At 43.2% G+C, this 16,949-nt stretch overlaps 1 protein-coding gene across 3 annotated transcripts in view; it reads right to left on the reverse strand.

Annotated features, from left to right (window-relative positions):
- The window catches only part of CYTH4 (cytohesin 4), a 249,374-nt gene extending 236,104 nt beyond the window's left edge, over positions 1 to 13,270 (reverse strand). For 2 of the 3 annotated variants that reach the window (XR_015309467.1, XM_086963086.1), the window contains exon 1: positions 13,085 to 13,262. Coding sequence is in view for 2 of the 3 variants with exons in the window: in XM_086963086.1 (XP_086819212.1) it covers positions 13,085 to 13,127 (43 nt within the window). In the remaining variant the exon portion in view is untranslated. Of the gene's footprint in view, positions 1 to 13,084 lie in introns of all 3 variants that reach the window. The other variant, XM_086963093.1, reaches the window with a different exon arrangement.
- Between the last annotated feature and the right edge of the window lie 3,679 nt (positions 13,271 to 16,949).

Consider the following 16,949-nt stretch of genomic DNA (forward strand, 5'->3'; position numbering starts at 1 on the left):
TTCCAAGGACTCCACGACCCCCCTGGGGGTCGCGCCCCACAGATTGAAGACCTCTGCTCTAACTGGAGATTAGCCTGCAGTACCGTACCAAAGGGGTGCTGGAATTCTTACACCATGACTAGTAAGAGCCAGATTATCAGTCCTGACGATCCACAGGGTCTCTTGACCTCATACCAGAGGTGCAGGTAACACTAATTCATTTCTTCCTTCTTCTTTCTCTAACTTTATCATCTCCCATTGTATTTCTTCTCTCACTTTCTCCTGTCCCCTTTTATTGTTCCTCAATACTTTATCTATTTTCCATTCTTTTGTTTTCTTCTTTCTTTCCGTCTCTTACTTGGCCTTCTCTCTTTCTCATCTTTCCTTGTTCTTCCTACGTTTCTTTTTCCTGTCCCACTTTCTTTTGTCTGCCCTTATTGCTTTTGCCTCATCCCCCTTTTCCTATCTTCACCTTTTCAGATTTTTTTTAATTTTCCTTTTTTTTCTTTATCCTTCTTTACCCTTTCACTTTTGTTCATTCTCGTTCCTTCTTTCTCTTTTATCCTTCTTGCCTTTAATTCTTTGTTCCTTCATTTTTGCTCACATTCTTCTTTCCTTTGCAGTAATTCCATTATATTTCTTTCTTTCTCTTTCCTTTATTATTTCTTTCTATAATTTCTCATTCACACTCTATTTCCGAACTCTAACTCTTTTGTTCAATCTTTTGTCGTTTTATGGCATTCTACTTGGCTCCTCTGATAGCACTCTGACTCCATCTCACGATTTTGCAAAGATATTTTCTAATTTTGTTAAATAAAAGCTGATGTTGCAGACATAAAAGGATCAAAAACCAAGAAGAGCTGCGTGAGAGTAGCTCATAGGCCCATGGGGCCAAGCAGCAATTCCCCCCACCCTACCTTTGACAAAGCTGGGGTTCCCGATGCCTTTTGGAAAAGGGATAATTAGACTCTTATTCCTCGGGGACTGACCTTAGGCAAAGGGACTCTGGGTGCCAAGAGCACGAGAGCAACTAGCGAGCATCTCCGTCAGCAAAGCACATATGTAGCCTCGCCTTTGACATTCCTAGGTAAACAATACACCTTTGTATAATAGGAAAAAAGCTGTCAACTGATGAAACACAATGTCAGTTATCTAAGCAGGATATTGTTATGGTAATACTTGACTTAATCGTTATTGTTTGCTTTAATGTATACTCTTTATTCCCCCTTTAAGTGTTTTCTTTCCATATTTCCTAGTTGACGACAAGGCACCTGAAGCACAAGGTTCTCAAGCAACAGTGTTTTTTAACATTGTATCTGTTTTTCACAAAGTGGTTTACTCTCAGATGTTGACAGGCTTTGTAAGTTATTGGTAAATACTTTTTTTTATAGATTTTGATGAATGATATTTGCAAAATAGTCCAACTGGCCAGTCCTTGATTCACGTCTTACTCCACCACTTTTCTGAGATAACAGCCTCTTTGGGTCCACCACTGGGCTCCAAAATCTGGAGTTTTGGCTGCACCAACCTCATGGCATTTAAAGAAACAGATCACAGACAGGCCAACTCTGGTTTAACAGAATCGTGTTGCTATACTCATAAGTCTGGTCTTGGATCCTAAACGTCTTGTTATGCCACTTCAGGGAAAATCGATGATTTGACCCACATTAGTGACTCCAAGGGTCATCATCTGCCCAGACATTAGTTATTATTGCCTCTGTGATGGAAATGCTGAAAGGCACAAAATGAGATCCTAAGTGTTGACAAACAAATTGGCATCACTGGGAGGTGTCGAAGCACAAATAAGCAATTGTCGTGTAATGACAGCCAAGAACCAATGAATGGAGCATCTAAATCGCTTAACATTTAGTCAGGGAAGACTGTGAATTGGCAGTCAACAGATTTCCGCTTGCAAATCTAGTGTTAACCCTAGCTGGTGTCACTGAAGTCACGTGACTAAAATCTTTGGGGTAGAATAACTTACTATTGATGGACAAACATTTCCAAATATATGAATGCCGCAAAATTTACTAATTTCTTCGTTCTGGACGGTGGCACGGATTTAGTTATTTGCCCTGTTTAGCTGCCTTTCTGAACTGCAAAGCCAGTTCAGTAAGGCAAGTAGCCTTCAGGCGATAGAAATGTTCTAAACAATGGAACCAGTTCTGAATGGTTGCTAGGGAGAGAATACATTTTTCCAAATCTTCAGAGCGATTGTGCCAATCTGATTGACTGCTGTGCGACTAATCGATTTGGTCAGTCTGCAAGCTCCTGGGTGGCCATTTACATCTGAAAAACCGACTATCTGAGCGGTCTTTGTGATCCAGGAGTTCCATGCGATGTCCTTCAATGGGCAGTTGCCATGTAACCTACATAACCTGCGTCACTCATCAATGCTCCACCCCCGTTCCCAGACATCATAGTCGCCAATGCGGAATGCACAAGCTGGGTGACACCTACCCCTTCGAAGTGTCATCACACATCCCTTTGGCTCACCGTGGCATCACTGAAGATACTACTAGTGAACCTTGGGACTGAAAACTTCACAAACGTGGCCTCACACTGTCACCTGAAAGAGTCACAGGATTGTTAAAAATAATTCTCCAGTATATGTAAAAATACATTTCATGAAACAGATAAGAGGCGGACACAGGGGATGGAAGAAGGCAAATGGGTGATAGCATCCACCCCTCCAGGCCACTCAATGATGGGTTTGCTTCTGGTACTGAGCCTCAACATTCCTGGCCACGAGTTTCTGACTGGCTCCCGCGGGAGAGAGATAGGCCACACAAGAGCCTACACCTCCGATAATGAGGGTACTAGAAACCAAGGCGATGCCTCTTCTCAAAGCATGTCTTCTCTGTCTCTCAGAAGTATTAGGTTGCTATGGAAACCATGAGACTAGCAACGGCAATCCCTGAGGACCCCCAGGTGACATCCCTGGTTAGTGCTCTTGTAGAGACCTGGGCTTCAGTTCTTTTTGCCAAGCCCACCTGTGCGTGATAACTTCCAGATCCGATTCACAGAGCTATCTGCGCACATAAGTTCAACGCAGACACAAAAATAGACTGATTTACATTTACATCACTTCTGCCATTCACAAAACGTGAGTTTATTTTTGTCGATAAATTTGCTCACTCATAGTATTACAACTATAAGGAGCATGGGAGTAAGTCTTCTCTCAGGTGTGGGGAGTAAGTCTTCTCTCAGGTGTGGGGAGCAAGTGTCCTTAAGCGGGAAGCCATGGAAAGTATTTAAACGTGCATTACAGAGTAGCACGTGCAATCATAAAAGCCAAACTTTTTACATATGTTCATAGTCCTAGAAAAGGTGTGACGATTGCTATTTCCTAAGGATGCTCCTTGAATTCTTTGAGAATTCCGAAAACATCTACAGGAAGCAAATTTACAATTTATTTGCTAATTATCAACATAGTTGAGACCCGCTTCTCCAAATAACAAAATAGTATCTCAAAATGACTTCCTAACATGGTAAATTTATGAAAAATATAAAAATATATGACGATTGGGCATATTTCTAAAGGATGTCTAGAAGTGGAGAAGTGTGGCTCACTGGTTAGAGCAGGCAAACCCTGAAGCAGAGGTCAGACCCGGGACCAGGGTTCAATTCCCGACGCGGCAGGGTCTTGAGCTCAAATGTCCATGGATTCTCGCTTCGGTGCCTGGCCTAATTATGGGTTCACACTCTGCAACTCTGGGCATTAAGCTTGCTTAATCTCCACAACGCCCCCCCCCCCCCTGCAGCGGGATGCCTGGCTTTCACCTTGGGGATGCCCTGAAAAACCAGGACGGGTTCCCAAGGCAAGCGCGGAGATACTCCTTTGGGGGTCGATTCTAGCGCTATATAAGAAATATAATAATAATAAAAAACGTTTTAGTGTGGAATTCACAAAGCACAGTTGATCTCCCAGAGGGACAAGATCAGTGTGGGAATAAAAGCACAATGTCGCTAAAGTTGAGGGCTGAAAAGCTTAGTTTTGGAACTGACTGCAAAATATATATTGTATTATAATAATTTTATAATGATACCTTACTAACCCCTTCTGCGGCCCTAAAGCGCATTCTGAATGGTCGAAAAAGTGGCTCCTCGGTTTGCTGTTCGTGACTGAGTGTGGGTTTAATAGTATAGGCCAAGAGCTCTCATTATGAGCCGCGTGGTTAATTGCAGCATGCGTGATAACTGCAGTTACTGCAGATATGTATCGCAAGTATGAATTGTGTGTCAAAAATGAGCCAGGCAGCCCTGCTGACATTTAGCAGGGGACAATGGTCAGTCCGACTTTGTGAAGTTCAGGAGGTGTGGAAATATAGAACTTTGTGAAGCTTTTATCAAGCTTTATCGTCGATAAACAAAATAAAAATCTTTCACAACCTTACCAGGAGACGTAGGTGTAGTAGTGGGCAGTCCAGTATTTAGATGGCATGTAAAAAAGCTTTTACACAATGAAATTTAGAAAAGGGGTCCAAGGGAGAGTTTAAAGACCTCAAGCACAATTATGATCCCCTAACCTGACAATGTACTACTACAGAATAACTGTGGGTCTAACACTTAAAAAATAATAACTCATCTGTTTGTCTCAACCTACTGAGTTGTGTATTCTATACAGTGTATATAGCCTACATCAGGACTTTCATCTGCACGAAAAGATTCCCATCAGTTACACATACTATGCCGCCCTTTTGTCATCATTTGGGTCAGCTTCACAAAGCTGGGAGTCCTCGTCGCAGACAACAACACAGTTTACTTCGTGTGGTGTCTAACTAGCTGTAAAGCAGGACTCTATCTGTGTGTATGGTAACTGAAAAGCAGTGCAAAACTCAAAATAATAGGAGTGAAAAGAAAAGAAAAAGTGCTCTATTAAACTTTGGGTAGTGGATGCAACAACAACTTTATTCATAAGCCGTCCACTCCCAAATGTTTAAAGATAAATTGTGCAAAGAGACAGTAGTTTCTAACAAATATCTACTGTGTAAGATATTAAGTCGACATGTTTCTGAAGATTTATTGAACCAGCTGGTATCTACTGCTTCCTCAGGACCATTACTATCATTGCTACTGCTATCGTAAGGTGTATGTGAAGAAAACAACAAATGAAAAATAATTTTATATCACCTCATTTTGTCCTCTCACTCCTCTTTCCAGGTAGGTAGATGTTTTGTAAACGGGAGATTATCAAGAGGAACAGAAGAAATCGGGAAAAATCAGGAATAAATAAACAGACAAGAGATAACACACAACATATTAGATATGGTTACCTATCATGCAAGAGCAAAAATACTCAAAGCCCTTTACGGGTTTTAACAACAGAATAACCCTGTCCATAATTTGGGGACAACGCTCTAACTCACCTTTAGTGCGAGAGGCATGCTCCTCACCTCACCTGGCTACAGCTCAGGAGCAATTCACTGCTCCAATACGATAGTTGTCACCCTAAGGCACTTAGGGACAATTTAATTTTTGCGCATCCAGCACAATTGTACAACGAAGGAGTCTTTTCAGACACATGCAGACAATCTAGAAAATCAACTATTACAGAGAAAATACCCCAAGAAATTGATACGCAAAGCTAAAAAGAGAGCTTCTAACAACAACCGCGAATCTTTATTAGAACCGGCTCCACAAAAACCAACAAGTGAGTGGATAACCTGTATTAACACATTCAGTACACGGTCCAATGCAATCCAACGGATTGTAAAAAAACATTGGAAAATCCTGAATACTGGCACAGACACTTTGGAACACCCCTTATTTGCATTTAAGAGAGGAACAAGCATTAAGGATCGCTTGGTGCACACTAGACCATCTGTGAAGCCAGTGCATCAAGTAGAAACCCTATGGAATATGCCACCGGTTGAAGGACACCATCCATGCGGTAATTGTACCGCGTGCACACAAACTATGAGATCCACGAGTGTTGACATCGGAACTCGTCATCCATGGGAACAAAGGCGCTTTACTAATTGTAATAGCAGCAACCTTATCTACCTGATCACATGTCCCTGCCAGCTCAAATATGTTGGGATGACGACGAGAAAAATAAAAATACGGATCTCAGAACACAAGAGCACTACACGGTGCAAGAAACAAGCAACTCGTCTGACTAATCACTTTCTTGAGGTAGGACACAAACCTACAGATTTTACTTAGACAGTATTAGAACAACCCTACATCCCTCCTCACGTGGCAGACATTTCCAAACATCTATTTAAGCTAGAACAGAAATGGGCCTGTCGGCTCAATACAGACAAGGAAGGTCTCAATGAGGACATTCCTTGGATGTCACTATAGCTTGAGATCGAATTAAATATTGAGAACACTGGAAATGGAGGGGATTTTCCTTATTAGTGATGTACTTGTATATTAGAGGTGTTATTGTATAGCACATTGGATATTGATACTAATATGCCATATTCCCCTAAACAAAGTATTTTATTGTCCTTATGAAAAGGGATGTAGCCAAGGGATTGTATTTTTCCTGTATCCGCTTAATGATTGTAGCTCTACTCGAACAGATTTGTGGCTACTATGTCAAATCCAAAATGTATATTCTTCGTATAGCAATGAGGTTGCCTTAAATCCCACATCAATACCTCTACAACAGTCTAATGACATCATGGCTGCACATGTATTCCAAAAAACACTTCCTAACTGACTAGCAGCTTTATGATGCCTCACGCTATCGTTAATGAGAACGCGAGTGCAATTGTTGGTTACTATGCCAAATTCAAAATGTAAACACATTGTATAGCTATGATATCACCTAAAGATTCCTCATAGGTTATACATAAAGACCTCTACAACAGTCAAATGACATCATGGCTGCACATGTATTCCAATAATACTTTCTAACTGACTAGTACCTTTACGATGCCTCACACGATCGTTAGTGATAACGCGAGTGCAAGACACGAAGCACACGAATAGCGAGATATTGGTTGCATTACATGTATGTCACTAATCCGGCTGATACATTGAGCCACGCATCACTTTTTAATCCCAATTTTGGAGCAACGACTCTCGTACCTACTAGTAGTTCGTAAGTGTACATAACAGCTAAAAAACTACATTTCCCGTTATTTTCGAGGTCGCGTCATGATGACTTTGCACCCAGTAGTTCGCAAAATGCACATAACAACTGAAAGACTACATTTCCCGTCACTCCTGATGACGCGTTTCGGTGACATTGCACTCAGCCAATGAATGTGCTTCTAGCCAATAACAAATATGGCCGCCGTACCTGCCGCGGTACCTCCCCAACAGCTCAGACGCTGGCTTGGTGTACCAACGGACAGGTAAGCATTTCCCTACTTTTACCTACCTTTGCCTGCATGGAACGGAACGAGGGTTTTGTATTTTCCAGTCGCGCCATTTAAACAAAAATGTGCGCTGTGTTGTCCAGTACTTGTTTGATCATAATATTTTGGTTGCACCTTGTAGCGTGTAAACGGCACTCCTTTGTGTGGCGTCACAAACTGCTTAAACATCTAGCTATATTGACACCTTAGTTCACATCAGCCCGGCATCTAGTGTGAACGTCAGCCGGTTCACTAAGGTGTACGTCCCTAAAATCTAGACCCAATACAGTTCTCTCAGTTTTCTGTATTACAACACAGCCGTGCACCTTAACGTATTCTGGATGCATGGTGTGTTCTGAGTCTACTTTGACCGGGCTTAGACCATCTCGTACCACGGGGTGCATATTGTCCGGGTAAACTTATTTTCAAGCACATGATTGCATCGTATGCATCCATTAATAAGAATAGGCGGGCACTTTGGCCAATATATAGAAAAGAATGTTGATTTAAAGTAATACGATTTGGCACTTCTGAGTCAGAGATGTATATATCCTTACAACAAACAGCAAATACGTACTCATACTTAAGAGTTTTTATTTTATACATGATCGCATAGTGAAACTCGATACATTATCTCTTGTTGTAGTGGTCGTGAAGTTCTATTCACCCACTTGTATTCCTTTTACTAATAGAGCGGTGCCCCCTGATCCTGAGCTGTAGCCAGGTGAGGTGAGGAGCATGCCTCTCACACTAAAGGTGAGTTAGAGCGTTGTCCCCAAATTATGGACAGGGTTATTCTGTTGTTAAAACCCGTAAAGGGCTTTGAGTATTTTGGCTCTTGCATGATAGGTAACCATATCTAATATGTTGTGTGTTATCTCTTGTCTGTTTGTTTTTTCCTGATTTTTCCTGATTTCTTCTGTTCCTCTTGATAATCTCCCGTTTACAAAACATCTACCTACCTGGAAAGAGGAGTGAGAGGACAAAATGAGGTGATATAAAATTATTTTTCATTTGTTGTTTTCTTCACATACACCTTACGATAGCAGTAGCAAAGCTAGTAATGGTCCTGAGGAAGCAGTAGATACCAGCTGGTTCAATAAATCTGCAGAAACATGTCGACCTAATATCTTACACAGTAGATATTTGTTAGAAACTACTGTCTCTTTGCACAATTTAGCTTTTAACATTTGGGAGTGGACGGCTTATGAATAAAGTTGTTGTTGCATCCACTACCCAAATTTTAATAGAGCACTTTTTCTTTTCTTTTCACTCATATTATTTTGAGTTTTGCACTTCTTTTCAGTTACCATACACACAGATAGAGTCCTGCTTTACAGCTAGTTAGACACCACACGAAGTAAACTGTGTTGTTGTCTGCAACGAGGACTCCCAGCTCTGTGAAGCTGACCCAAATGATGACAAAGGGGCGGCATAGTATGTATGATGGGAATCTTTTCGCACAGATGAAAGTCCTGATGTAGGCTATATACACTGTATAGAATACACAACTCAGTAGGTTGAGGCAAACAGATGAGTTATTATTTTTTAAGTGTTAGACCCACAGATATTCTGTAGTAGTATAATGTAAAAAAGCTACCTCTCACAAATTCTGTTTCAGTGAAATTTAGGCAAAAAACATGCAGAGCCTGGATACCTTCATAGGTGTTCAGCCGCGCTCTACAAATTCACATAACATAACATAACATAACATATGAAGGGCGCAAAGACTGAAGAGGTTGATAAGCTCTAAAATAGGCTCAGGGAAATTTCAATGACACTAATTTCTGATATTTCCTCCAACGATTTCTACGCCATTATACTGCACCGCATAGTTGGAGTTCATTCCAGTAAAAATCCCATGGTAAGAGCACTGGACCAATACCAAAGTTCATAACTCCAGTGGCTTTTGTTTGCAACATTTATGATTTTGTACTATTTATTAGCTCAAAGTGTTTTCCCCTGCATATAAAATTTACACTAGCTTGCATTTCATACTAAAATAAAGAACACTTCCAGTCATATTGTTTGAATGCTTTCAATAAATAAAAGTCTTAAACAAATAATAATCTTTTTTAGGGATTACTCAACTCTAATGCCCCAGCACTCCTATTAAACGATTGTGATAAATCCAAGAATATTCTTAAATGCATTTATAAACAAAGTGTTTAGGTACCTCATAAAAAAATGTTTATACATTAAAAAATATATATTCAGGAGTGCTTCTTAATTTCTCATGATAGCATATACATAGTCGACATTGACAGCCAAATGTTCCTAAGGAGGTTTTATATTGAACAAATGGCAAAAATGTCGGGGACTACTATGGAAATTAGTGATTTTTAAGTCAAAAAAATACTTTTGCATTTAGCTATCGTTATTCATGTTTAGATTGATGAGGTACCAGCAACTTCTCCAACAATAAAGTTTTACAAAAAAAAACAAGATTAAGTTCTGGCTCACGAAATCTGATTTAACCTCGCAGGCCCCCATTAACTCCAGCTTAAGCCGACCAAAAGAATCCAACCGGATAGTGGATTCACTGGCTGCCTTTAGGCCTACGAGTGGAATTCAACACCACTATATCTGGATGTCCACACCCCTGTCCTGAAGAAGACCCATTGTAACGTTGGTTCATTAACGCACATTCCTGGGTTGAAATATCAACGCCTCCTCGCAATCCATAACCTACGTTCTCCACCTTCTAAAAAAGAAAAAGGACCCAGATGAGGGCTGTTGGAGATTCATCTGTATTGAGACGGATGTTAATTGATTCATACATCTTATACATTGTTTTTAAATGCTCGCACTGTATATATTTTATTCACTTTAGTTTACCACCTTGTCACTATAAGATCACTTATTCACTAATGAGTCATGTATTTGTCTTTTTAATTATGAACGTGTTTTTGTGACAGCCTTGCATATACAAAAAAGAAAAAAATATAATATAATATATTATCCAAACCTTGAAAATAACTCACTGGGTGTGTTTTGTGTTACCTATTTATGATGGAATGCTAAGATATTAATCACCCGACAGAACCGTTTGTAGTATCAATTGAAACACTGGCATGCAACCAACAAAAAGACAGCAGGCACTAAGAGCAAAAAAGACAAGTGAGATGCTAGTCTAACATATTGCTCTGTGTTTTAGACATAAAAAACTACATTTTGAAAAGCTCTGCCTTTTCATTAAAATTAAAACTTTGATTCTTTCATATTTTTTTTTGCTTGTGAATTATCTAACATATTTCATAATTTGTGTTTTTGTTTATTGTATGCTTTTTTTCTGCATGTTTGAGTATAGTTTTGATGTTCAAGTTATAAAAGTAGCTTAATCTCAGGTTCCCGGGTTCCGTTAGTGATTCAGTGGAGGTCTATGGAATTCAAAAGATTAAGAACCACTACCCTATTTAGTTCGACCCCATAGTTGGTGACCCTGTTAAAAAACTCTTGCTCACTACAGAGTGGCGATGGGCTCTGTTTGATGGCCATTTGACCAGGCTACAGCTTTTGAAGTGACAGGAACACAAGGAGGAGAACCAAGAACACATCCTAGAAACGGGGAAGAAGACCAGAAATAAGAGCAACAGGGAGTGTTGGGAGTCAAATACTGGAGTACAGAAACAGAGAAAAGAATTAGTAAAATGAGGTGCAACAGTGAAGTGAATTGAGCTAATAAACGGGTAAGATAACCAGGATAAGAGCAATACAGGAATACTGAAGCAAGGGAAAAGATTTAGTGATAAGAGCATCTCATAGAAAAGGTAATTATGAAACATGAAGGAAAAGCAGGGATAAGAGTGGCAGAGGTAGCAGATAACAGGAAATAGGAGAAGCTGGAATAAGAGTAGCAGGGGAGGCATATAACAGAAAATGGAAGCAGCAGGTATATGAGCGACAAAGGTAGCATATAACAGGAAGGAGAAGCAGAGATGAGAGTGGCAGAGGTTGCATATAACAGGAAGAAGGAGAAGCAGGCATAAGAGTGTCAGAGGTAGGATATGACAGGAAGGAGAAGCAGGGATCAAACTGGCAGAGGTAACATATAACTGGAAATAGGAGAAGCTTGATTAAGAGTGGCAGAGCCAGCATCTAACAGGAAATAGGAGAAGCAGGAATAAGATTAGCAGGGGAGTCATAACAGGAAACAGGAGAAGCAGGAATAAGACTAGCGGGGCATATAACAGGAAAGAGGAGAAGCAGGAATCAGAGTGGCAGGGGAAGCATATAACAGGAGATTGGAGAGACATGAATAACAGTGGCAAAGGAGGCATATAAAAGGAGAAGCTGGAATAGGAGTAGCAGGAAAGGCATATAACAGGAAACAGAGAATCAGGGATAAGATTGGAAGACGTAGCATATAACAGGAAGGAGAAGCGGGGATAAGAATGGCAGAGGTAGCATATAACAGGAAGGAGAAGCGGGAATAAGAGTGGCAGAGGAGGCATATAACAAGAAATAGAAGAAGCGGGGATAAAAGTGTCAGAGAAGGCATACAACAGGAAGGAGAAGCAGGGATAAGAGTGACAGAGGTAGCATATAACAGGAAGTAAGAGACACAGGGATAAGAGTGGCAGGGGATGCATATAACAGGAAACAGAGACGCAGGGATAAGAGGTGGAAGAGGTAGCATATCACAGGAAATAAGTGTACCAGGAATAAGTGCCAGAGGAAGCATATAACAGGAAACAGGAGAAGCAGCAATAAGCACTGCTAAATGAGGAGAGGTGTGGTGCAGCGCCCAGGGCAGCTGACTTAGGAGCACAGGCTCAAGGTTCAATTCCTGGCTCTGGCGGCAGCTCAGCTCAGCACTGTGTGACTCTGGACAATAGATTACTTAATTTCCACGACGGCCCCCAGCGCCTTGAGACCAATACGGGTGAGTAGTTCGTGCTTTAAAAATACGGATTTTTTTTTACTAGGAATATAGCATGAAATGCATTTAAAATCAGAAATAGGCGTGAGGGTGGGGAGATACAATGGGTCACAGAGAGAAAGGAGAGGAAACAGACCTAGGAAACAGGAAGGAGAACCACGATTAGCATCCCCAGAGCGAGAAAAGCAGCATCGAAGCAAGAAATTATATTGGTAATTAGAGCAGTCGAGGAGAAGAGAAAAGAGAACTAGTAGCAAGAGCAACAGAGAAGGTCTGGAGCCAGGAATCAGGGAGGAGAATGGGCAAAAGGAGCAACAGATAAAGTTGACAGATGCCTCCATGTAATTTGCGATGCTGTAGTCCATGTCTAGTTTTTCCTTCTTACATTTTTGCTGTCTACAACTTTAGAACAATTGGTTCATTTGAGGACAACCAGTACTGCAATGCCTACAATCTACTGGGTTGATAAATAAAAGCAAGGGACTGGAACACAGAGTCACTGATGGAATGGAGAGTTAACTGGCAATCTCTGCAACAGGGTGAAGACGACACAGGAAGCAGGGAGGAAAATCAGCAATTTGAAAGACTAATGGAAGGTGGAAAAGAGCACAGAAGATGAGTGCAAACCAGAGTTAAGAGGAACAGAGAGCAAACATTTGATACATTCAAGAATCAGAGAGATTATCCAACATAACACTCCGTGCTTGGCCCCCAACCTGGAATACGTCTGTAAGGCCAGCAGAAGCACCTTACACTTCATTGAATACCACAGAGAGGACACGGCTGCTGGGCTCCCCAGCAGCAGCTGTATGCGCACAGCAGGTTTAAGCCACTGAAACCCCTTGAATCTCTTCACGTTTACCCCAGAAAAAGTGTTATGCCCTTGAATAGGCCATAACCCACTCACCACTGCTGTTGGGCTCCATCCTGGCGGTGAGAGACTCCCCCATTCCACCTCGTCCTGGTGTTATGACCCACAATAGTGTTTGATAAACAGGAGGGGTCCTGACAGTCCGACCCACCCATCCAAGGCACGCGTCCTGACAATGACAGATAGCCCAGCCTCCTGACTCATAACTGTCGGTTAGTCTGGGGAAGAGATGCGCTGCACGGGGGGTGGAACGGATCCTGCGGTTGAGCAAGCGTACTAGTTCCTTGTTGAAAGAATCTGTTTTTTTGGTTCTTGGCGAGACGGTGAGCAGGCCTCTGTACTTCCTGTTTCCGTGGAGAGCTGAACTGTGAATTTTTAAATAGAACAAAGGGCTGTAGCCACGACAGCTAAGGATCTGTGAATGTCCACGTGCAGGTGGGAGGGGTGACTTGTTCTCCCAAGCATGCACCCGGCATCCACCACTCCTACCTGGAGGATACCCAGAGGGGTATAGTCTACAAACCCTGTAACATCTGGATTCGCTAAGACTCAGCTTTGCTATTATGAGTCCTGCACTGTCTGCGTCAACTGGAAGATAGATATACTGCCCGGAAGGTCTATGTAACGTGGAAGATAGCTCAGCAGTCTGCAGGCTAAGTGACATGGGAGATAGTTCAGTTATCTGCAGGCTGAGTTTGTCAGATCTGTGTGACCTTGGACATAGTCTAAGCCTGCGAGAACTGTGTAATTTGAGATATAGCTCGTCTGTCCGAGCTAGTGAGATCAGTGTGACCTGGGCAATAGCTCCTCGTCTGAGCTTGCAAGATCTTTCCATGATGAGAGATAGTTATGTTTCCCAAGGCTGTGTGGTCTATATTCCCTGTGAAGTCGCTCTGCAGTTTCAGCTTCGGATGCCTGCACGAGGTGAGAGACAGCTCTGCCTTGTGCAAGCTGATCCTGCAACATCAGTGTGTAACCTGGGAGGTAACCCGGCAGGCTGAGACCTTGGTCTGTGTAACAGAAGAATACCTCTGAAAGTCTGATCTCTAAGCTAGGCTGCTTGCGGTGATGCGCTAACCTGAAGGATGAAGATGCCAGTCTGAAGCCGGAGCTTGAGAGATGTTTGTGGCTTGAGTTGAGGAAAAGTTCTGCTGTCTGGTACCTCAACCTGTGACACCTGTGTAAGGCAACCAATAGCTCAGTTGTCGGGTCTGAACCTAAGAGGGCAGTATGACTTGGGGATGTGTTTGGGGGGAGGGGGGGCTTGTTTCTGAGCCTGAAGATCTTGTAATCTAACAGATAACTCTGAAGTCTGGCTCTGAAAGATACTGTAACTTGGGGGCAGCTATGTCAAGTCTGGAAGCTCCGAGTAACGAGGATGATAGCTCTGCTGTCTGAGACCACAAGATCCGTGTAACCTGGGAGATAGCTATGCTGATTAGCCAGATCTGTGTAACCTGGGAGATAGCTATGATGATTAGCCAGATCTGTGTAACCTGGGGGATAATCTTGCTGCCTGAACCTAGATGCTCTCTCAATTATCTCTCAAGGTTGCACACAGGATGCACTAAATACGCCCCCACCCTGTCCGTACCCCGCCACAAGAAGAGCTCAGAGCAAACCACAGGCTGGAACCGCTGTGCAGTTTATCAAAGGGGAAGTGAGGGAGAGTCACTCGTCGAGCGAAGAAGCAGGCAGACCAGTGGTTCAGAGTGCGGGGTGGGGTGGAGAGTGAGGGTTTTATAAAGAGAGAGAAAAAAGGAAGAGGATGAAGCAGAAACTGTGAAAAGAAGGGAAAGGGAGGGAAGAAGAATGGGAGGTTCAGCTTGTGGCAGAAGCAGAGTCTATTTTATACTGCCTGAAAGCACATTTGTTCAGTGAGAGGTCAATTCGCTAAGGGTAAAGTCCTACTGTAATATTATATGCGCATTGACATACATCACAGTACAGTGGCTGAGATCCATCCATCACTTTTTGTATACTTTAGTATGTCACCCTAAGTGGGGGAAACAACCTTTACAATGCAGTCATTACATCGCACTACCTTTACGTAGCAGTCATTACATCGCAACATCCTATACATCGCATGTCATTACAACGCGTGGAGAAGTGTGGCTCAATGGTTAGAGCGGCAGACCCTGATGCAGAGTTCTGGCCCGGGACCAGGGTTCAATTCCTGCCTCGGCGGCTCTTGGACTCAATCTCCCCGGACCTGATTATTCTCGCCTTGGTGCCTAGTCTAATCATGGATCCCACTCTGGGCAATAGCTTGCTTAATCTCCACAACGGCCCCAGCAGCGCTGTGGATGCCTGGCTTCACCTTGGGGGTGCCCAGGAGTGGACATCTCACAGGAAAGCCAGGAAGGGTTCCACAGCGGTATGAATACAGCGCTACGAGACCGCTGGGTAGAAGGTGCTATATAAATACAAACACATTTACATTACATTTACAACGCAGCCATTACATTGCATGTCACTACAACGCATAGTACCCTTACACTATCCAACACTTACCCTACTGATGCACTCACTGGAGTTAGAATAGTAATTTTTACCCCTATACTATCCAACACTTACCTTAAATGCAATGTAATGGTATGCATTGAAATGGTATGCGTTGTAAAGGTAGTTTCTGAAAACGCGATGTAATGGCATGCTATGTGAAAGAATGCGTTGTAAAGGATGTTGCGGTGTAAAAACTGTGTTGTAAAGGCATGCATTGTAAATGTATGCGCTGTAACGTCATACATTCCTAAGTGGGATGTGTATGCCCAGATGTGGGTCCTGTGCACACTGTGACGCTGGAACCAAGCTGTACCTGGCTAATGAGTCCATAACAAGAGCGTAACTGGTCTTAGGTTGCTTGTGTTCCGGTTCAGGGAGGACCTGGCCTGGCAGATCAGGCTGGACTATTCCCATTGGAGCAGGGTCAAGACTGATTTGCATATAGCTGGGTCAGTTACATTGCTCTGATTTGTCCACTAGAGCGCAGCAGAGAGCCGCAAGTGGGACGCCAGAAGCCAGATCTCCAGTGCACGGAGAACAGCAGACGAGCCGAGCAGACGGACCGAGCTGAGTGACGGCCGAGCCGTGACGGTGGGTCCTAGTGCGGTAGCGGCAGCGGCAGCGAGCAGGATCTAGTGACCCACGAGGAGAAGAGGAGTCACAGCAGTAAGGAGGCAGTGAAACCGGCGTGCAGCTCCGACCGGGCGGCAGGCGAGAACTGGCAACCAGCGCCCGGCGCCCACCCTGCACTGAGCACCAAGCGGTGAGCGGAGAGAAACAGCGGGCACAGGAGCCACACCTGTAGGTGCCGTGAATGCGGAAGTCGTGAGCCCCGAGTCCTACGGGCAGCACTGGTGCAGGTAGGAGAGCTCAGGAGGGCTGCAGGGGGTCCTTGGGAGCTACCCGGAGCCGAGGACATTGCTGAGGAAGTTGCCCAGGATGTTGCTGCGGGTGTTGTAGACACCGTGGGAAGCACTATTGTTTTAGCCTTGAGCCCTGCGACCTTTGCCTGATAACCCTGCTAAAGGATCAAACAGGTTATAGAGCCAAACCTGGGAGTGGCTCGGAGGACCTAATTGGCCATCAGAAAAAAACCCAACAACCTTTGGAACCCATAGGAAGGCACAGGGCCATTTGGAGGGATTAAACCAGTGGCAGTGGATGGTCGGTGGCGGGCCCTGGCGGTGGGGGGGTTGCTGAAAGCGCCCTCTGAGTGAAGCAGGGCTAGTGTATTTTTTTTTTTTTGTGTTGTGCCTGCAAACCAGTAGTAAAGTGGTAAAGTAGGAGGTATCAACGCCAACAACCTCAATAACCCAAGGGATAAGGTTAACTACTAGAAAATGCGTTCTGGCAAAGAGAGAACAGTGGGCTCTCCCAAGAAACGAGCTCGAAGAAA

Source organism: Lissotriton vulgaris, chromosome 1_1 (genome assembly GCF_964263255.1).
Source record: "Lissotriton vulgaris chromosome 1_1, aLisVul1.2, whole genome shotgun sequence".
NCBI classification, from domain to species: Eukaryota; Metazoa; Chordata; class Amphibia; order Caudata; family Salamandridae; genus Lissotriton; species Lissotriton vulgaris.